General features: G+C 41.5%; 1 protein-coding gene across 9 annotated transcripts in view; it reads right to left on the reverse strand.

Moving 5' to 3' along the window:
• Positions 1 to 22,340, reverse strand: part of DDHD1 (DDHD domain containing 1) — a 107,310-nt gene extending 84,970 nt beyond the window's left edge. For 8 of the 9 annotated variants that reach the window (XR_009223667.1, XM_058566945.1, XM_058566942.1 and 5 more), the window contains exon 1: positions 21,526 to 22,340. Coding sequence is in view for 8 of the 9 variants with exons in the window: in XM_058566945.1 (XP_058422928.1) it covers positions 21,526 to 22,276 (751 nt within the window). In the remaining variant the exon portion in view is untranslated. The remainder of the gene's footprint in view (positions 1 to 21,525) is intronic. The other variant, XM_058566943.1, reaches the window with a different exon arrangement.
• Positions 22,341 to 22,848: the final 508 nt, after the last annotated feature.

The raw sequence follows: 22,848 nt of genomic DNA on the forward strand, positions 1-22,848 counted from the left end.
AACAGGAGGAGGAAGGGTTCTCTCTCTAGTCCAAGGTGCTCCCTTTTTGGGCTCCTGCAGGGTGTGCACTGTATTTCTCAGCAGTGCCGCTCTCCTGTGGGCAGCTTCCTGCACACGACCTCTGAGGCAGTTTCACAGTGGAAAGTCACCTGCTGGGCACCTCCCCTTGGACTACTTCTCCCACACCCCTCAGGAGCTGAGGTGTGTTCCCAGGGCAGGCAGCTGCCTGTGGAAGGCTCCCCCAGCACTCCAGAGGGCAGCAGCTTAATGACCACTGCCACACTCTCCAATAAGGTCAGACTCTCAGCCCTGTGAGGAAATGACCTTTTCCTTGGGTGCTCTATCTCGTCCGAGGGGTGGTGGCTGCTACCTGCACCTGCTATTTCTGTCTTCTTCATAGAGGTCTTCTTGCCCTGCGACTTCATTTCTCTGTTAATAATTCTTTATCTTATGCTTTCTCTGTTGAAATCACTGTGTGGTTTCTGTCTCCTGACTGGACTCTACCTGATATAACAAGATCTGCACAGAAGAGGAAACACAAATAGTCAGTAAACCTATGCCATGAAATACGCTCAGATTTACTGGTAATCAGAGAGATGGAATTTGAAACAGTTCTATTCCTAGATACATACGCGAGAGAAATTCTGGCACATTTGCACAAGGAAATATATTTAAAAATTTTTATTACAGCACTCTTTATAATAGCAAAACATCGCAAACAATCTAAGTGTCCAAAGAGGAGAACAAACTGTGGTATATGCATACAACGAAGTACTACTACACACAGTGAAGAGAGAGTGTGGAGTTGCAGGTATCCATGTAGATAAATGTCGAAACCTACCCTGAACCAGAAAGCAAATCGCAGGAGGATACAAACAGAACGGCACTATTTATATCAAGTTAAAAAAGCCAAAAAAAAAAAAAAAAAAAAAAAGCCAACGGGAACAATAACCTAATAATCTAAAAAATGCATGGGAATAAACAGCAAGTTTAGGAGGGTAGTTACTTTTGGATTGAAGAAAGGGGAATGACAGGAGTCAAAGAAGAGATTTTGATTATATCTGGAACGTTTAATTTCTTAAGCTAAGTGAGGGAGAGTACTGATTATGTTACCTAGACTTTTGCATATACTTGAGATATTTCATAATAAAATCAATCAAAAATAATAAACTGACAGTTCTCAGAAGGTGGGTGATAAAATAAAATCACAGTTAGTATAAAAATAATAATGTTTAATTGGTAAACGGAAGGAAAGGCAATAAATCAGGAACTAGTCATCAAAATGTTACCTTTCATTTGAATACCTGAACACTTGCTCATTCACTAGATAGGAACTATAATCTAGAGGAATAATGTAGGACGTGAGTAACTAATCATTATTCTAATCTTCATTTAGCTTGGTTACAATGTTATAATTGCAAATTTGGGTTAGTAGTTAGCAATCATACAAAATTCTACCTTATAAAATACACAGACGTCAAATTATACCTGGGATCACATCTGAAAGTAACAATTACACCAAGAACACTAAATTACATTTAGGCGAGAGCTCCTGTCAATAAAATTTACCACTCACCAAGTTTAACCCAATTTCATAGAGGTAAGAAACTCTAGACAATACAATTATACCCTAAGTACTGTTTGCTTCTTTTGATTCAAAAAACAAGGCCAGAAGGGTTTTAAAACCTGCATGTACTTCTTAGTCCTTCATTAGTGTAACTGTAAAGTTGAATAAGTGGTTTACTGTCCTTGTATTAGTTTGCCAGGGCTGCCATACCAACAAAATACCACATTCTGGGTGGTTTAAATAAGAGAAACTTATTTTCTCACAGCTTTGGAGGCTAGAAGTCCAAGATCAAGGTGGCAGCAGGGCTGGTTTCTCCTGAGCCTCTCTCCGTGGCTTGCAGAGGGCTGGCTGCCTCCTTGAGCTGTGTCCTCACAGGGCCTTTTCTCTGTGCAAGCATCCCTGCAGTCTGTGTGTCCAAATTTCCTCCTCTTCATAACACCAGTCAGACTGGATTAGGGCCCACCCTTAATACTTCATTTTAACTTAACCATCTCTTTAAAGCCCTATCTCCAAATCCCACCACATTCTGAGGTAGTGATGGTTAGGGCTTTAACAGCTGAGTTTGTACGGGGACACAATTCAGCCCATAACAGTCCTCAAAAGTTTTTATTACATGATCCTTTCAGGCATTCACATTACATTTTCATCCTTTTTTCAAATTTTGATTCACAGAAGGCAGATTTTAGATGTTGTTGGCAATCTCTTCATTTCAAAATGGAGAACAGGCTTTAAATCATACGCCATTTTTGTCTTTAGTCTTCCAAGGTTAATATTTTGGTGGATCTGGGCAATGCAGAATTTTACATGCTTAGGGAAAAAGGTTTTCTCTTTGTTAGTCAAAAAATGTTCCCTATAGGCCGGCCCGGTTGCGCAAGCGGTTAAGTGCGCGCGCTCCGCTGTGGCGGCCTGCGGTTCGCAGGTTTGCATCCCGGGCGCGCACCGATGCATCGCTTGTTAAGCCATGCTGTGGCAGCGTCCCATATAAAGTGGAGGAAGATGGGCACGGATGTTAGCCCAGGGCCAGTCTTCCTCAGCAAAACAAGAGAGGAAGATTGGCATTGGATGTTAGCTCAGGGCTGGTCCTCCTCACACACACAAAAAACAAAACAAAACAAAAAGACAAAAAAAAAGTTCCCTATAATCTGTATACATATGAGAGAGAAATCTGTGCCCAAAATGGAATATATAACATTAAAACAGGCTTTTGATTTTTTTTTTCTTTTTTTGGTCAGGGAGATTGGCCATGAGCTGATATCCACTGACAATCCTCCTCTTTCTGCGAGGAAGATTATCCCAGAGCCAACATCTGTGCCCATCTTCCTCTACTTTGCATATGGGATGCCACCACAGCATGGTCTGATGAGCAATGCATAGATCTGTGCCCGGGATCTGAACCTGTGAACCCTGGACCACTGAAGTGCAGTGTGCAAACTTAACCACTACGCCACTGGGCTGGCCCCCAGACTTTTGAACTTTTAATGTGAATTTTAGCTTAGTGAAGACAATCAATTCAATATTGACTATAGTCATTCTAACAGATTATTAAAAACAAAAGAATATGAAATAACATAGTTGGAACTTTTAGAATCAGCAGAGTGTCATTTAAACCTGTGTAGCTTATCTTCTACTTATCTTCTCTTTCTATACATGTTTTCCATGGTTTTAACCTGTGGTTCTCAGACTTGGTCAATTATCAGAATCATTTGAGGAATTAAATTAAAAGATAGATTTTTCAGATTTCTTCCTACACACTTAATAAACCACAGTCTCTGGAAATAGGGTCCAGAAATATGTATTTTTTAAAAAGTTCAGGTTATTATGGTGAAGCAAAATGCTCAGAAGTGACCACTAGTTCCCAATCAGTTTAAATTAGTAATCTCCAACAATATATTTTTTAAAGATTTTATTTATTTATTTATTCCCCCCCCGCCCCCCCCGCCCCAAAGCCCCAGTAGATTGTTGTACGTCATAGCTGCACATCCTTCTAGTTGCTGTATGTGGGACGCGGCCTCAGCATGGCCGGAGAAGCGGTGCGTTGGTGCGCGCCCGGGATCCCAACCCAGGCCGCCAGCAGCGGAGCGCACGCACTCAACCGCTAAGCCACGGGGCCAGCCCTCCAAAAATATTTTGAGCACATTCTCATACATACAAATTTATAAATTATGCCATGTATTACGGTTCTAAAATGTTTTATACATTATAAAACATACAAAAATAGAAAATTTGAAAGGATGAAATAGAAAGTAAATATAAATTCAAATATTGTCATTGTAACACCCCAATAGTGTGTTTGCATACACCACTTTAGAGACCACTGGTTTAAATTACAAGGATCTTTGCATCTTTAATTGCAGCACTATTTTTTTCTGAGCTCCACACCTATATATCCTACTGCCCACTGGATGATTCCACCTGGGTGTGCAACAGGCACCTTAAATGCAATATGTCAAAATAAACTATTATTTAGATTCCCTCTGCCACCCCAACGTGGATGTGGGTGGGAAACCTGTTCCTCCTCCACAATCCACCCAAGTTAAAAACATCAGAGATAACCTGGACTACCTTCCTCTTACTCATACTGCATTAATAGCGTACATTCTACTTCCTTAACGTCTTCCTCTATCCTTCCAATAACCATTCCAAGAGGGTCGTCCTGGACCCTCACTGATCCTCACTTGTTATACTGCAATAACTCCTTAACTAGTCTCCCTAATTATGATATCACTTTTCCAGTTTTCTATTTATCTTCTACATGGCTGCCAGAGTGATAATCTTAAATGCAAATCTGACGAAGCAATTTCCCCATTTTATACCTTCCAATATTTCATTCTCATAGGATAAAATTTAAGTTTCCAGTATGAAAAGGCATGTCCTGACCCAGTCTCTGCCCACCTATGCAGTTCCCTTCTTCTACTCTTTTCTGCCTTATTCCCAATGCCCCTGCCAAAGGTAACGTAAGTGCTCTGAGTGTATTATTCTCCTTCATAACTCTATCTTTTTGAGCTCTCTTTCTGTTAGTTCATTATTAGCATATAGAAATGCAACTGATTTTTGTAGATTGATTTTGTACCCTGCAACTTTGCTGTAGTTGTTGATTGTTTCTAACAGTTTTCCAACAGATTCTTTAGGGTTTTCTATATATACAATCATGTCATGTGCAAATAGTGAGAGTTTCACTTCTTCGTTACCTATTTGGATTCCTTTTATTCCTTTTTCTTGCCTAATTGCTCTGGCCAAAACCTCCAGTACTATGTTGAACAGGAGTGGTGAGAGTGGGCAGCCCTGCCTCGTTCCTGTTCTCAGAGGAATGGCTTTCAGTCTTTCCCCGTTGAGTATGATGTTAGCTGTGGGTTTGTCATATATGGCCTTTATTATGTTGAGGTACTTTCCTTCTATTCCCATTTTATTGAGAGTTTTTATCATAAATGGATGTTGTATCTTGTCAAATGCCTTCTCTGCGTCTATTGAGATGATCATGTGGTTTTTCTTCTTTGTTTTGTTGATGTGATGTATCACGTTGATTGATTTGCGGATGTTGAACCATCCCTGCGTCTCTGGTATAAATCCCACTTGATCATGGTGTATGATCTTTTTAATATATTGTTGTATTCGGTTTGCCAATATTTTGTTGAGGATTTTTGCATCAATGTTCATCAGCGATATTGGCCTGTAATTTTCTTTCTTTGTATTGTCTTTGTCTGGTTTTGGTATCAGGGTGATGTTGGCCTCATAGAATGATTCAGGAAGTGTTCCATCTTCCTCTATTTTTTGGAATAGTTTGAGGAGGATGGGTATTAAATCTTCTTTGAATGTTTGGTAAAATTCACTGGAGAAGCCATCTGGTCCTGGACTTTTATTTTTGGGGAGGTTTTTGATTACTATTTCAATCTCTTTACTTGTGATTGGTCTATTCAGATTCTCCATTTCTTCTTGGTTCAATTTTGGGAGGTTGTATAAGTCTAAGAATTTATCCATTTCTTCTAGATTGTCCAATTCGTTGGCATATAATTTCTCATAGTATTCTCTTATAATCCTCTGTATTTCCATGGTATCCGTTGTAATTTCTCCTCTTTCATTTCTAATTTTATTTACTTGAGCCTTTTCTCTTTTTTTCTTAGTTAGCCTGGCTAAGGGTTTGTCTATTTTGTTTATCTTCTCGAAGAACCAACTCTTTGTTTCATTAATCCTTTCTACTGTTTTTTTGGTCTCAATTTCTTTTATTTCTGTTCTGATTTTTATTATTTCTCTCCTTCTGCTGGCTTTGGGCTTTGTTTGTTCTTCTTTTTCTAGTTCTGTTAGGTGTAATTTAAGGCTGCCTATTAGGGCTTTTTCTTGTTTGTTAAGGTGGGCTTGTATCGCTATGAGTTTCCCTCTCAGGACCACTTTTGCTGCGTCCCATATGGTTTGATATGGCATGTTATCATTTTCGTTTGTTTCCAGATAGTTTTTGATTTCTCCTTTAATTTCATCAATGATCCATTGGTTGTTCAGTAGCATGTTGTTTAATCTCCACATTTTTGTCACTTTCCCAGTGTTTTTTTCCTGGTTCATTTCCAGTTTCATAGCCTTATGGTCTGAAAAGATGCTTGTTATGATTTCAATCTTCTTAAATTTATTGAGGCTTGCTTTGTTTCCCAACATATGGTCTATCCTAGAGAATGTTCCATGCACGCTTGAGAAGAATGTGTAGTCAGCTGTTTTTGGGTGGAGTGCTCTGTATATGTCTACTAGGTCCATCTCGTCCAGTTTTTCATTTAAGTCTAATATTTCTTTATTAACTTTTTGTCTGGATGATCTATCCATTGCTGCAAGTGGGGTGTTAAGATCCCCTACTATTATTGTGTTGTTGTTGATTTCTCCTTTTAGGTTTGTTAATAGTTGTTTTATGTACATTGGTGCTCCTATGTTGGGTGCATATATATTTATAAGTGATATGTCTTCTTGATGGAGTGTCCCTTTTATCATTATATATTTCCCTTCTTTGTCTTTTCTCCTTCATAACTCTAGGCCTTTAACATGTTATTGCCTCTGTCAATAACGCCCTTCTTTAAGACCCAAGTCAAGCATGAATTTCTCTGGAAAGTTTTTTGTAAACCTGAGGTAGAGGTGATCACTCTTCTTTTACCTAGAAGATAGACATAGATGAATATCTGTGGAACAAAATGTGACCTGCTGAGTTGCAAAAAAATGTATGAAAGCAAACAGCTCGCGTTCACAAAATGTGGACATAATCCACATTACAAAGTTTAGGAAGATGGTAAACAAATGTCAAAATCAAAAGAAAAACTAAAACCTGTAAAAAAGAGGAATAGGGGAGAAAAAGGAGAAAAGGAAGATTTGTGTAGTCAAAATTCAGAATGCTAACAAGTAGAAAAGCAAAAACTTGAATACATAAAAAGAAGCTGAGGAAAACACTGAAGAAGTTCCTAAGACTCAAAACATAAGAAACTTATTTGAGGAAAATATTTAGAAAATCATCAAATAGAAGGAATAAGTATAGCAGTAAAAGTGGATAAGTAATTTTTATGTAAATAGTTACCAAATAATCCAGGATATTAGGTACTATTGGCATCTAATCTTCACACCTGCTCAGATGGCACAAGCTGTGAAGCTGTAGACAGTGCACAGCAGACAGGGAGGTGGTTAGGGGCTCAGAAGGCCTAGGCTCCAATTTCGGTCCCACCCTTAACCTCTCTGAGCCTCAGTTTATCATCTGCAACCTGAGGATGTTCTGTCTCACTACAGGGTTATAATAGGGATTAACAAAATAACTTACGTGAAAGCACCCTGTAAACTATAAAATCTCATTCCAAATTATGGTGTTATTCTAGTTCACATAATATCTTTCAAAGTTTCTAAAACCACAGGCAGTGGTTAAAATCTAGCTATATCAAGACTAGCCTTCTAGTATCCTCAGCCATTTGACTTAACTCAACTCCCTTTTCCCCTACAATCTCTTCCAAAATAAAATCTCATGCCATGACAACTGGAGAAGCAGGCTCAGAAGACCAAGAACTAAATATAAGCTAAGACTCACAGATGAGATCACTGCAGATACACTGTGACTGGCAAGTTAATCCAGGGCTCTCATTTACTTCCTGGCGATATCAGTATAAGGTGGGTCCTTCGATATGAAAACAGAGATCCTCAAGAGTCCGTTCTACATCGAGTTATAAGAAATAAGAAAAAGAAAAGTAGAGACTAGGAAACATGAGAAATTAAATGCAGCAATTGGTTTGGCAGGCTGCAGGTATTATGCCAGCAAAAAGAGGCAGCAGCAAAGAGTTCTGACGTACAAGTCTGACAATCACTTCTACCCTACAGCCCTGCGGAAGACGCTCAGTTCCAGTCTGTGTGGCAAATAGCCATTTGATCCACATTAGCTCACTAAAGGTGTTATCGTTGTGCATTCTAACATTCCTGGGCAGGAAGGCATGTAGGATATGAGAGTAGTAGGTTGTGCCTACTACCTACTACAGAAAGACCACCAAAAATGAAGAGGGTAAATCAGTTTTGCTAAATTGGAAAGACAGACTTCTCCGTCTAGCTGTGATGGAGTAACACATAATAGATTTACCACCCCGCCTTAAACAACCAGAAAATCAGACAAAATACATGGAACACTGATTTTCAGATATTGCACAATAGGTAGAGGAGGACAAGGATTGCTGAGAGGACTCCTACAACTGCCCAAGCTTAGTGCCTCAAGCTTCCAGCCTACAGTGCAGGAAGAGGTAAGCCAAACAGAGCCTAGCAGTCTTGCTCAGTTGCAAAATGCCAAGGTAGCTAGAATCTGTGGAGCGAAATATTGGAAAGTAGAGGCCTATACAGAAAGACAGTGCTGGGGTTCTCTAGAGGAGCTCCCTTGAGTCTTTGGTTGAATACTTATCTATGCATGCATATGGGAGAAAACTATCTGAGGCCAGGGAAAAGGACCACTGGAAAGGAGTAGACGGAACAATCTCCAGAGCTCATATAGGGCTGGAATAGTTCAAGTTCCAATCATCCAGAGTGAAAAAGACCTAATCCATGGGGCACTGAGTGATGTCCTCAGAAAGCTATTGCCTCAGTAGTGGGGATAAAGTATCCCCAAATTAAAGGCTGCTCTGACCACTCGAATAAAGCTCAGAAGAAAGCCTTGATTAGGATCAAACTAATCTGAAGTAACTTCACTGTGCACTAGAACAAAGCCCAACAATAGCAAAGGAATCCTACAAATCCAGCGTACAACAGAAGGAAAACACAAACATGATGAGAAAGGAAATGGAAGATACAAAAAAAATACCTAAACTGAACTTCTAGAGATGGAAAACACAATATCAGAAATGAAAAATATACCAAATGAGATCCGTGGCAGATTAGACATTGCAGAAGAAAAGATCAATGAACTTCTTAAAGTTTATAACATAGCAATAGAACATATTCAATAACATAGCAATAGAAACCTAACAAGAGAAACCAAATGAAACACAGAGGAAAAAACTGAAAAGAAAGGGAACAGAGCTGTGTGACAATATCAAGCAGACTAACATACATGTAGTAGGGATTCCAGAAAAGGGGTAGGGTGAACAGAAAAAAAATTCAGAGAAGTAAGAGCCAAACAGTTTTCAAATTTGATGAAAACTATAAACTCACAGTTTCTACAATCTGAACGAATCCTATGCAGAAGAAATATGAAGAAAACCACACCAAGACACACCACAATCAAATTGCAGAAAATTATCAATAAAGCCAGGGGGTGGGGCAGAGCTGCCAGAAAAACAGATGACATGTACAAGAAGAAAGACAAAAGTAACAGCAAACTTCTCACCAAAAACTATACAAGTGAAAGATAATGGAGTGACAAGTTTAAAGTTCTGAAAGAAAAAAAAATGCCAACCTAGGATTCTACATCCAGCAAAAATATCTTTCAAAAATGAGAGAGGAATACTTTTTTAGACAAAAGCTAAGAGAATTTATCACCAGTAGATCTGCAGTATGAGAAACATTAAAGTTCTTCAAGCAGAAGAACTCGATGGAAATTTCCATACTAGATGGAAATTTGAATCTACATAAAGGAATGAAGAACAACAAATGACAAATATCTGGTAAATATAAGACCTTTTTCCCTCACTTAAAGAAATCTCTTTTCAAAACCGACTACTTAAAAATATTTTGAAGGTTATAACACATGTAGAAGTACAATGTATAAAATAATAGCAAAAAGGCCGTGAGGGGGTAAATGGAAGTACACTAATAAGATTCTTTCACTCTACATGAAATGACAAAATAATTTTTGAAGCTAGACTGACAAGTTAAAGATGTATACTGAAAATCCTAGAGCAATCACACATACAAAAAAGTATAACTGAATTTCAGCCTTTGCTTAGGATGTAGAAAGCTGAAAGACTGTTGCTCCTACCCTTAAAACAAAAACACATTTAATTTGCAAAATTATGATTTTTCTTAAATCTTTCAGAGATCTGAGGTCACAGAGCAACTAACTAATACGATATTTAAGAACAGACAGGAAGAAACAAGATGTGAGCACTTGCTTACTGAGGGTAGACACCAGATGTCACATAAGCCAGTAAAAAGATCTCAGCTAAAATTTTTAACAAATTGTTAAAGGTCAAATGTGGGCTACAGTGAAAGTATAGAGGCCCTGGGTCTTCAGATACAAAGGAAAATTGCACCCCTCTGCACATTCTTCTCCAAAGATTTCACCAGGAACTCATGAGAAAAACAGGGGAAGGGTGAGAAACCTGAAGAAATATCCCTCCGTGGTGCAGGGCTAGGGAAGAGGCATAGCACCAGCTGTAGGAAATGAGTGAAGCCTTGCCTGGAACCTTCCTACCTCACCTATGGAACAAAAGCCTTAAGCTGCTGCTAGAAGGGCAGCAAATGCTCCTGTGTTCAGGGCACAGATGAAGACTCATATCAGCTGGGAAAAGGCAATAGAAAAAAACAAACTGCCCTTGGTGTAGGGGCAGGACACTGTCCTGGGTCTAGACCATGAGGCCTCCTATAGCTGGGGTAGGAGAATCACTGAGAAGGCCCCACTCTTAAGACTCAGAGACACCATGCCTAAGAATGAAGATGGATCAGAACAATAGAAATGTCCCTTCTCCATTCCTATTCCCACTATCGTCACCAATATAGCAAGCATTTAATCCACTGCAGGGGGGTGGGAAGAGCATGGAGAAAATCCCTCTAGCAAACCAAGCCCCATCTAAACACAAGGTAACGCTAGGGGAATTTGAAGGCTGTGGTGCACTGATAGTAACTATTAAAACACAAACCCCAGCTCAACTCCCAACTAGACTGATCAACCTCCCACACTAAAGACCTAGCAAAAGACAAGCTGTGCCTATGTCTAGGCATAAATACTCTACTGTCCTACATAAGATATACAGTTTTCAACAAAAAATTGAGACATACAAAAACCAAGAAAAAAAAGAACAAACTATACTGTCAACAGGCAAAACAATCAACAGAACCAGATCATGTTCCAGATGTTGGAACTATTAGAGAATTTAAAATAACTATGATTAACATGCTAAAGGTTCTAGTAAAAAAGGTGGGCAACATGTATCATCAGATGGATAATTTCAGCACAGAGGTGGAAACTATAAGAAAGAATAAAAAATGCTAGAAATTAAAAACACAGAAAAAGAGATAATACCTTTGATGGGTTCATCAGTAGACTCAACACAGCTGTGGAAAGAATCAGTGAACCTGAAGATAAATCAATAGAAATCACCCAAACTGAAACACAAAGGAAAAAAAAAGAGTGGTAGAAAAATTAAAAAACAGAACAGAGCATCCAAGAGCTGGTGGACAATATCAAATGATCTTTTATATATATATATATATATATATATATATATATATATATATATATATATAAAATTGGAATCCAAAAAGCCCAGAGAACACTAACGAGGATAAATATGAAAAAAGTATCCCTAAAAGCTAATAACGGAAATAAAAGAGAATCATGCCAAATAATCTTAAAGAAGGAAGGAAAAGAGGGGAAAAAAGGAACAAAGAATAAATGGGACAAATACAAAACAAACAGCAGGATGGATGGTCAATTTAAACTCAAACAGCATTAATCATATTAAATGTGAATGGCCTAAAACACCAAATAAAATACAGAAATTGTCAGAATGGATTTTAAAAAACAACATCCAATAGATAGATAATGACACATACAGGTTTAAGAGTAAAAAGACAGGAAAAGATATATCATGCAAATACGAATCGAAAGAAAGTTGGAAGTAGCTAAACTGTATCAAAATAGACTTCAATACAATAAACCAGAGACAAAGGGGGACATTTCAAAATGATAAAAGCACTATTTCATCAAAAGGCTATACCAATCCCAAATGTGTACATACCTAATAACAGAGCTTCAAAACACATGAACAAAAACCAACAGAACTAAAAGAATAAATAAATAAATCCCCCCATGTAGTGGGGGACTATATCTTCCTTCTCAATAATTGCTAGAATGAGTAGACAGAAAATTAATAAGTTAGATATAGAAGTTTTAAATTGGAAGTACAGAGCAGAAATAGGTGAAAGAAAAACAGAGATGAAATAAGACACCAATTTGTGGGCTGAAGGCTAGTTCCTCTAGAACCCCTTGAAATGCAACTTTGTACTGGCTGAACTGGTAATTCTCTGAGTCTAAGTGAAGACACCTCAAGATGAGGTAGCTTTAAGCCATTTAGACTGGAGGAATTAATGAACTAACTATTATCAACATGAGGTCTATAAAACCCTTGCAATCAGAATTATTTGGGATACTATTAAAAATGTAGATTCTGAGGCCCCAGGCTCAGATCTCTTTAATCTCTGTTAGGCTCAATGAAATCTGCAAACTACTGGTCTAAGACAGGATGCCATTCCACAGGCAAGGGAACCCAGCAGAGGCTTTTCAGAGGCTAAGCAGTATTCCACCATCCTCACTTCACCTGGAAAGTCTTCATTTTGTTCAACCTTAAAGTTTTCAGGAGGAATTAAGGTCCCTGCAGTGTGATACTTCACTGTGATTCCCAGAACTCTCAGGGCGTGATTAAGCAGGTTTAAGATGAGCACATAGATGTGTATATGGGGCAGGGGGAGGGGGAGAATATGTGCGCATTATGTGTATATACGGTTATCAAACTTAGGCTGAAGTAATTTGGGTAGAGCATAGCCTCCTACTCTTTTTTTTCACAAATAAAACAGGTCAACCACACACTTTCTAATTTCCAGAAGCTAGGCTTCTAGCTCAAGAGCCAATATACCAGTTTGACTTAAATATAATAGCTAACACTTATTGAACCAGGTACTGTGCTAAGCACTCTACATATGTGTATTTCAACGGAATCTTCATAATAACTCTGTGAAGCAGAAATTATTATCCCCATTTACAAAGGAGAAACTGGGCCAAAGAGAGATTATAACTTGCCCAGTCATACAGCTATGGTAAATCAAGGATTCCAACTAAGCGAATTTGACAACAAAGATCTGTTCTCTGAGCCCACTTGGCTTTTATTGCCAATGCTGGATAAGGAATGGCTGCTTCAAATCCCTGGACTAAGGGTAGATTCATATTTGAAGCCAGATCTCACGCTAGGTGCCACAACCTAGCTGCCATCCCTACCACTGTTAGTTCAACTGCTGGTCTATTAAGAGGAACCCCCGCAAAGTTTTCATGCTGAGGTCTCCACTGTAAGAGAAATTAGGGGCCATTTCTTTCTTGCCAACACGGCAGAAAACCAAGAACATTACTGGCTCTGCCTCAACTGAAAATTGAGCAGTCTTTTAGAAAGCTGTACAGTTCTCTGTCGTATCAAAAATCCTGGTAGCTGGTAAAGATGTTCTAAACGAGCTTCTACGGTGGAGTTAGCACCTCCCACATCTGGAGATAGGATCTGCATACCAAAACAAGAAGATGCTGAGGAATTCAGAATGCTTGTATGGGAAAGAATTCCTCCTTTCCCACAGGTAGATGTATCAGAGACTGATGGGTGCACCCCTCTGGGGTCCAAGCCCGGAAGACTCACGACAGTACAGCTCTTTCTGGGGTCTGAAACACTAGGCAAAAATCAGTCACTGTTTCTCACAAGAGCAGGCAACAGTTATAGGGGTTCTAGGGCTGTGCCTAACTGAGAGTCAATTACCAAGATAGCAGCCAAGAAAATGCTGTCAGCATAGAGACTACAAATCGAAATAGGAGAGCTGAAAGCCAAGAATGTCAAGTGGATTATAAATTTGAAAGGACAGAGAAGATGCAGGAAAATGGAGAAATAGTAGCAGCTAACTGTTATATAGAACTTACTATACATCATGGGATGTTTCAAGATCTTTAAATATTTTAACTCATTTATTACAACAATCCCAGGAGGTAGGCACTATTATGCATATTTTACAGAAGAAGAAACTGAGGCACAGAGAATTTAAGTTGCCCAAAGTCACAGATAGTATATGGCAGACCTGGGGTTTGGGCCCAGTCTGCCTCCAGTGGTTATTTATATTCATAGACACTACACAATGCTGCCTCTCTAGAAAAAATGGTATGAACTGAAATGGAGGCAGCAGAGATGAAACTGATGAGCTGAAGCAGGGTAAGAGTTGACGTGAAAACAAATGCTGTAAACCAGGTCCATCCTTTATGTTGTGCCCTACCATACACTTTGACAGGTTCTAGGTCTGACCATAAAAGACAGAATCCTGTCAGGCAATCAGAATTCCAAACAACTCAATCCAGTATTCCAGGATTAGGAACATTCACTATACACGAGGTACAGCTACACTCTTCTCCCCCACCAAAAAAGTGTAATAGATAATGCAGTTTACACCAAATAATGTAACAAGCTAAATAATAAACAGGTTAAAGAACAAACTGCAACTATATCCAAAAACATATTCTAACATATAAGGTCTCAATTTTTCTGGAAAGGCAAAGAGCAGAACCATAGGTAGTGGTGCTAATCTTTAAATAAGAAGAGTGAGTGTGGTTAGCTACAAAAGGAAAACGTCCAGCAAGGCGAGTATCTGCTCACGAGCCTTGCAGACGTGCACGCCTGTCTCATCTAGTACTGGCCATGTCCTAAGGGTTCATTTCAGCAGCGGACAGCCAGCATGGACGAGGGAGTGCCACCACTGAAAGTGCTTTCTTCATCTGAGTGGTCCCCACAATCTCTTTCAGGTAGACTCCCTCTCTCCAATGACCGTCTTTTGACTCACGGCAAAGATTTTGTTTCCCAAAGTATAAACAAACTTGGGGGTACTTAATGGTAAAATATATACCAGAGGTTAAAATGCAAGTTTTACTGAAGGTCTAGGTGGGTGAATCAGGTGGACATGAGACACCCTGGGCCTATCTAGAAGCAATTCTATCAAATGGGAAGAAAACAATGTATTCACTCAATAAAACACTAACTAAAAGTTGATTATTTGTAATAAATAGTAAAATACAAGGTGGGATTGCTCTAACTATGTATATCAAGGCTCAGAAGTAATTCCAACTCTGCTCCCTGGACACCATCAAAAGTTACTGAGCAGTACATTCCATGGCATAGGATTTAGAAGTCTTACGTTTTAGCATACTCATCCAGTTCTTGGTCCCTGCCACGTGTCTCAAGGGCTACCCTGCATCACTGTTCAGAATGATGGTTCACTGAGAAGCAGCTAAAGGAGGAGTTAGTAAAGTAAGAGAGATTTCCATTCATATAGTTAAAATTATACTCTAGCAAATAAAAGTTTAACTCTCAACTATTTGGAAGAGCCATCTATTCAGATGGAATTTATATTTCTCTAAGGTTTCCATATATCTGAGGTTTTGGGGTATAGAAATACCAATAACAATGTAATTTCCAAAGCCTGGCTTCGCCCCCAACAATCATTCAACAGAATTTATTTGAAAAAACAGTGTTAATGATTATAAAGATTATCTAGATATAGCTTAATGTAATAAGATATTAGAACAAATATTAATGAGTATATAGCTTATTCTTGTTGTATGGCAATCTGGCAAAATTAGAAAGCCGTACATAAAGCAGAATTACTTTTATATAATCATACCAATATTTCTACCGTTTTTCTTTAGTTCTCTGGCACAGGCAATTCCGACTTTGCACCACCTTGAATTTCACTTGTCCCTAAACGAGGGGTATCAAAAAGTATCTGTACTATGCTTTTCATCCCATTAACCCACTCACTTGCCAGTGATTCAACATCTTCTGTGGGCACAATTTCCCTTTACCAAGGCAGGTGCAAAAGAGCAGAACTGTAGGCAATACATAGTGGCTATAAACAATGTTTTTCCTTGTTTTATTTTTTTTAGCTGAGGAAGACTCACCCTGAGCTAACATCTGTTACCAATCTTCCTCTTTTTTCACTTGAGGAAGATTAGCCCTGAGCTAACATCTGCACCAATCCTCCTCCATTTTGTACGTGGGATGCCACCACAGCATAGCTGGTGAGTGAAGTAGGTCCATGCCTGGGATCTGAACCCACAAAGCTTAAGTGGAGTGTGTGGAACTTTAACTACTTGGCCACGGGGCCAGGCCCTCTTGTTTTATTTTTTTAATTGAGGAATTAAATTTAGTAAATTTCCTCAATATTTAATTTAGAAATGTATTGTGGCAAAAAAGAAGAGACTGTCTATATCTTTTATCAGTATTGAAGCTTCTCTTGACAACACCCACAGTTTAAATCTCATCACACTCATGAAAAGATCAAGGTCTTTGACCAGATTCCCCAACAATCAGGGATTCTAGAACTGCCTACTTCCCCGTCTCTTCCGCCAATAATCTTCATCTTGGGCTTCCTGTGAATACACTGCCTATTTCCCTCTTTCCTTTCTACCTCCTGCTCTCCTCACCAAGCGTCCATAACTCTCAGGATTCCACGACCAGCACATGCAGCTTTTTTCTTGCTCTCTACAGAAGAGGATCAGCCCTAGGGTTCCAGGCATCAAAGATCTTAGTAAAGTAGAAACTATAGGGCATGATGTGGAGATAAAAGACCCAGGAAATAAAATTTGGAAGAGGGAAGAATACAAAAGGTCTCTTTTATGACAAAATAGTAAAGGAAGAAAGAAAAGAAGAGGGAGTGACAGATGGAGGAAAGAAAAATGTACCAATCACTCTGAACATTTATATAAAGCACCTGCACAACACGCATTCTCACATTTGAGCCATACAGAAACAAAGTGGATCAATAGTTGATATTAGATCAGTTTTTAAACTAAGAGTACAATGCAAAGGGAAAGAAAAGTCCTGAACCCCTTGGTCAAGTAGTGCCAAGCCCTGCTCGCCATACATACCACTCACTAGTCATTCATATCTCTGTGCTGTTTCAGTAGGTCACTGAAAAATACAGTCTAAAGCAAGCTTGATTTAGAACAGGCTTCTCAGAAGACTTCTGCCAGAATTATGCAAACCTGAGCAGCCAGGGTTCCAATGCAGCCCAAGACTGCTTTCCAGGCTGGGCTAGTGAGAGATAATGCAGTTAAAGAGAGTAAAAAATAAAAGTCTCCAATGCTTTTTCAGTCAGTCATGTCAATGCCTGGTCTCTATTCCCTATAGTTCTCCTTTATTGGAGGCAGAAACTGATCAAGAAAGAATGTCTTCTACCAGCTTGGACTCCATTACTTTCCCATGATGCCCTATGCCTCATAAAGGATTATTAACTATTAAGGTTATTAACCCCTGGATGAAAAAGATGTAACAGATGGTTACAGCTACACCAAGTTAATAATCACATAATTGGGGTACTTGCAGAAGCAGCCCTAATTTTTCTACCTCATTTTATTGGGAATATTATTTTCTCTTCAATATATCATGAAGACTGGTTAATTTCTACAGTGTCTGACACTGCAAATGGTTTGGAATTATACTAATGCAAGTAGACCTTATAAGTACATCAGATAGGGGGAAGGAAGGGGAAGAAAGCTGTGGCTTATAGTTAATGACTGCTTCTGGAAACTACACACTCATATAAATATTTGGTCAATTAAATAAGTTTACTAATTTAGTCAATGAATGGAAATTACATACTCTCTAGTTCATACTGCACACACCACTACCATCAGAACTGCTATGAGACTATTCTAAAGTCATCCAATATCTCTGTAGTGTTCCATATGCCTTCCTATAGCTATTACTACATGCTTTGGCCACTTTCTTGCTATTATTCTTTACACACATTCTTTTACCTGTGATGAGGTACAGGCCAATAACAACAAACCCTGGGTACTAGACAATTTTGCACTGGCCAGCCTTATTAACCTTCACATGAGTTCTATGAGTAAGTATACTGTCTTCTGAGGTTCACACAGATATAGTTGACACCTCGTACTTCGTGCCAACCATTGCTCTAAGGATGTTATATATTAATTCTCCAAACAAGCCTATGAGGCTACAAGCAGCTTAGGAAGAACACAGGGAGCGAGGGAGTTCACTTAGCCATTACTCAGCAATGATGTTTTTATCCAAAATGTCTACATGCAGTCAGAACAATATCTAAAAAACAATAAAACAAAAACAAATTTCCTATAATTAACACTTTTTTCATATGTAATAATATTGGCTTCCTATCTATAGAGGATAAATTCTGTTCCCCTTCTGGTTCATGTACCCCAAATTGGTTCAAATTTTATCTGCCAGTAAGAGTTCAAAAAGAAGAGTAAATTTAAATTAACATCTTTCTTTTAGACTAAGCATACCTAACTAGTTGGCTGCGACACTCAGATGCAGTGGGCTCAATGAGGTCACAAAAGTCTAAATGGCCACTGGAACTGTACCACCATTCTATGTAGGAATTTGTTGAGGCTTTTTTTTTTTTAACCTTTCATTACCACTATTCAGAAAGTTTCCAGAAAGGTTAAAAAAAGAAAAGTAAAATGGAAAGAAGGTCAAAATCTCCAAAGTATCGTAAGAGTCCTCCCATTTGAAGAAAGGCTGAAGAGCATATACCAGGACTGAACCCTCCTGAGAAGGTGTGAAAACTTATATAACACACAGAGACCTGAAGAACCAATTAGAGCAAAGTCACATGGGATTTTGTGAGAAGTGGTAAATTATGGACAAAAAGCAGCACAGTCAGGCATCACTTAACAATGGGGACGCGTCCTGAGAAATGCGTTGTTAGGTGATTTCGTCCTTGTGTGAACATCATAGAGTACTTACACACACCTAGATGGTGTAGCCTACTACACACCTAGGCTACATAGTACTAATCTTATGGGACATCCGTCGTATAGGCGGTCCATCATATAGTCTGTCACTGACCAAAACGTCATTAAGCGGTGCATGACTGTAGTGCATTTTCATTGTAGCTCATATGAGGGCCTGGGACACCCACAGGATTGTATCTTGTAGAAAACTATTTAGAAAATGCTAAAATGGAATCAAAATAGGTGTTGCTCTTGCGATAGTTAATGCAAATTAATTTATAAGCTATAATTGGTCTATTGGCTATCTGCTTTAGGAAAAAGAAGATTCAAGAAGACCAAGTTCTCATTTCCTTTCAGGTTAACTTCTGTAGGCCCTCACTGTTTCTCACTTGATTTATCACACTAGCATTCTAATAATATTCTCCAACTCTCTAATTCAAGCTTTGTGTTGTCACTAATCATGGCTCTCCGACAATCGGAGGATAAAGTCTAAATCCTTAGCACTGCATCTCCACCTTTGTTCCTTTTCTAGCTACTCTCCCAAACGCACCATTCACAGGCAGGTGCTCCCTTCACAATCTCCTCCTATTCCTGACCAAACACCTCTGTCTCTGTGGTGTTCAAAACCCAAACCTGCCCTGTGTGTCTTGGCCCCTGCAGATGCAGCCCTAATTTCCTCAAAATGCCATGCAGTTTCATGCTTCTGTGTCCTTGCATATATGTTACCCCACCTGGCTGGAATGCCTTTCCCTCCATCTCCCCATTTCTTAAGGCTGAGTAAACTCATCCTTTAGAATTCAGTCTTACATGATGTGGAAAGCTTTCCTGACACCCTTGTCCTTGGGTGGGTCAGGCGCTCTCTGGACACTGCACTGTCTTCCCCCACTAGACCATGGACTGCTTCACCACTTTCTGAGTGACCTTGAACAAGTTCATTAATCTCACTGAGCCTGTTTCTTCATACACAGAATGTCAGCATTAATTTGATATCACTATGACATAATGGATGTAAAAAATCACTTTGTAAACAGTTAAGCGCTGTGCAAGCATCATAAACCAGAAAAGCACACAATATTCTAGGTGAACATACTTCGGCTGATCTAACAGTAAGATTTATCTCTGGGTTTCCAGGCCCCTCTCCAAGAACGCCCTGCATTTTATCCAACTTTCTGGCTCCACTAAATCCTTTTGCTTCTATCTTCAAAGGAAAAAAAAATCTATAGTGATGTCTAGGTCATCTGAAGACTAAGTGAGAAGCTCCCGAAGGGTAGGGATCGTCCTTTTTTCCACCTTTCCTAATGCCTTCACAAGAGTACCGTGTTATGCACATACAAATACCCAGTAAAAATGAAAGAGATGAATGAATAGACGAATGAGTGAATGAATACAAGCATATTCTGTTCTTAGTGAGCTTATAATTAAAAGGAGTGATGTGACAGATCCTATATGAATCTGGCCTTGTGAAAATGGTAACAAACGCCTTCAATGTCATCTTAAAGTGTAGTAAGAAATTAAATTTCCTGCTATGCTTACTTGGTGGTTTGATACACGTTGTAATTGCTATCTCAGTGACTCATGCTTAACACATGAATGTTTTAACATTATCAGCGTCACATGCAATTCAACACCTATTTATTGAATATTTACTGCATTAGTTCCTATGAGAGATGGAAGATAAAGATGATGGACTTTGCCCATAAGATGCTAAACATATAGAAAGTCATTAATACATATAATTAATACAAGACAGAATGTTGTAAGATGTATGGAAGACCTAAGGCTAGTGACAATCAATGAAGACATTTGATTTAGGACACTGGGCCCATAAAAATTAAAACTGTATATTACAAATTATTGGTGGCCAATAGCTTCTGTTACCATACAATATCTATTACATATATAGAATCCATTACACATACAATATATAGAATCTATTATATATAGAATATCTACTATACATTACATATAATAACACTTCTTGCATGCAATGGCAGATATCTGACCGCCTTCCTCCTTAATCTAACTTAATTGCAAACCTAACTGTGTTGTTGTCTAATGAATAAGGACCCATTGTTAACACTTACATCACACATATGTGCCAAAGACAGTTCCAACCCTTCAGGTATATTATCTCATTTAATCTCCACAACAACCGAACAAATGAGATACAATTATCCCTGTTTTACAGATGAGAAACCAAGGCATAAGCCTTGTAAGGTTAACAGGCAAAAATGCGAAGATGTAAACAAGGACCTAAGGGACGAAACGCGTACTCCACAGAGAGGGTGCGCGGACCCACTCGCCAGAACCGTTTCACGCAGTGCTTTCCACCTCTCCGGAACGCATCCGGTGGGAACAACCTATCTCCTTTCCTTTCCCGCCAGGGATTAATTTTCTTTTCCCGAGTCCGTAACTGAACTGTTGATTCTCGTGCAGATCCTCTCCGACACTCTCACTCCGGAGGACAGGCTGTTACTTAGATCAGAGGCCGTTCAGGATAAACGAGACCGAATCAGATCCCCGGGAGGACGCGGCTGGGGTAGGACCACGAAATTAAACCTTTTGGACTGGCCCTCGCTCCTGGATCACCTCCAGGAATGGCAGCAGCACCCGCCTCACCAGGAGGCGCTGTATCCGCTCCTCCTGCCCCCAGGTAGCTTGGGTTCTGCCATCTGCTCATTCATCCTTCACCTGCCGGCGCTGCCCGCACAATCTGCGTCCCGCCGCGAGCCAACGCGGGCCTCATCGTCTCCCAGAGCCCCGGCGCGTGTCCGCCCGCCCCCGCCCCCGCCGGGCTACTCACGGTTCCAGTACACCGGGTAGCACTCTCCTTGGGTCACATCCACCTCGTAGAGGCCGCCGCGCACGCACACCCGCTCGACGTGGACCAGCTCCTCCCGCGCGGGCTCGCGCCCCGCCGCGCGCGGGCAGAAGCCGCAGCCGCGCTCCTCGCCGCCGTCCTCCCCGGGGCTGGAGGCCCGGCCGCACGCGCGGGCGCCGCGCGGCTCCTCGGCCTGGGGCCGGCCGCCCGTGGCCTGCAGCAGCGTCCGGAAGGCGAGCTCGATGCGGAGCGAGTCGTAGCCGATGAAGGGCTTCCAGGTCTTCTTGTCCTCCCTGAAGAACCAGCGCACCTCCTCCGGGCCCAGCTCCGTCACCACCTCGTAGCGGTGCCGGGCGGCCGCGCCGCCGGGCCGCGGCCGCCGCCTCTCCGCAGGCCCCCCGCCCGCCGCCCCGCCGTCCCCCGGGCTCGACGGCGCCAGCGGCGGCGGGTGCAGCGACGAGGGGCCGCCGCTCTCGCCCTCGCTGTAGAAGCTCAGCGAGGAGCCCGACTCGGCCGGGCTGAAGTCGTAGTCGTCGTCGCCAAGGCCGGGGTCCCCGCGCAGCAGGGCCAGCGGCACCTCGCCGTCGCCCGGGTCCCCGCCGGGCAGGCGGTCGAAGCAGCAGACGCCGCCGCCGAACGCCGGCTCCGCGTCCGCGCCCCGCGCCCAGGCGCCGCCGCCGCCCCGGCCGTTATGCTCGGGCCTCCGCGGGGACCCGCGGCCCGGGTAGTTCATGGCGTGCAGACCCGCCGGCCGGCCGCCCGGCCCCGCGCGCGCCGGGGACCCCAGCGCTTCCGCCACACGCACGCCGCGCCCGCTCCGCCGGGAGTTCTCATCGCCAACCCCGGCCCGGCGGCGCCCCGCCCCCTATTGTCACGCGGCCCGCAGTGGGCGGCCCCGCCCCGGAAGCCCGGCCCCGCCGCCTCGCCCCTCCGGCCGGCGTGCGGGTCGGCGCCGACGCGCGGATGTCCCCGGTGCCTGCGGCTCTGCCGCCTCTCTCGCTTCCGCCTGTGCGGCCGCTTGGGTCCCGCCGGTCTGGGTTCAGAGCGCAGAGGGAGAGGCGCTGTCTCGCGCATCCTGGCGTGAGCCCAAAGGCTTGAGCCGCAAGTCGAGGGGGACCCGGAAGTCGGGTACCCCTGGCGTTCCTTCTGTGACCTCAGGCCCTCCTGCGGCCTAAGCTGGACCTTCTCACTCACCTAGTTCTGGTCCCTCCAGAATTGCCGGCCCACACGAGCGCGCTCCACCCCATGCTGCCGATTCCTAACGTTGGCGTCACCACTCCCACTCAGAAACCCAAGTCTAAACTT

Source organism: Diceros bicornis, chromosome 24 (genome assembly GCF_020826845.1).
Source record: "Diceros bicornis minor isolate mBicDic1 chromosome 24, mDicBic1.mat.cur, whole genome shotgun sequence".
NCBI lineage: Eukaryota > Metazoa > Chordata > Mammalia > Perissodactyla > Rhinocerotidae > Diceros > Diceros bicornis.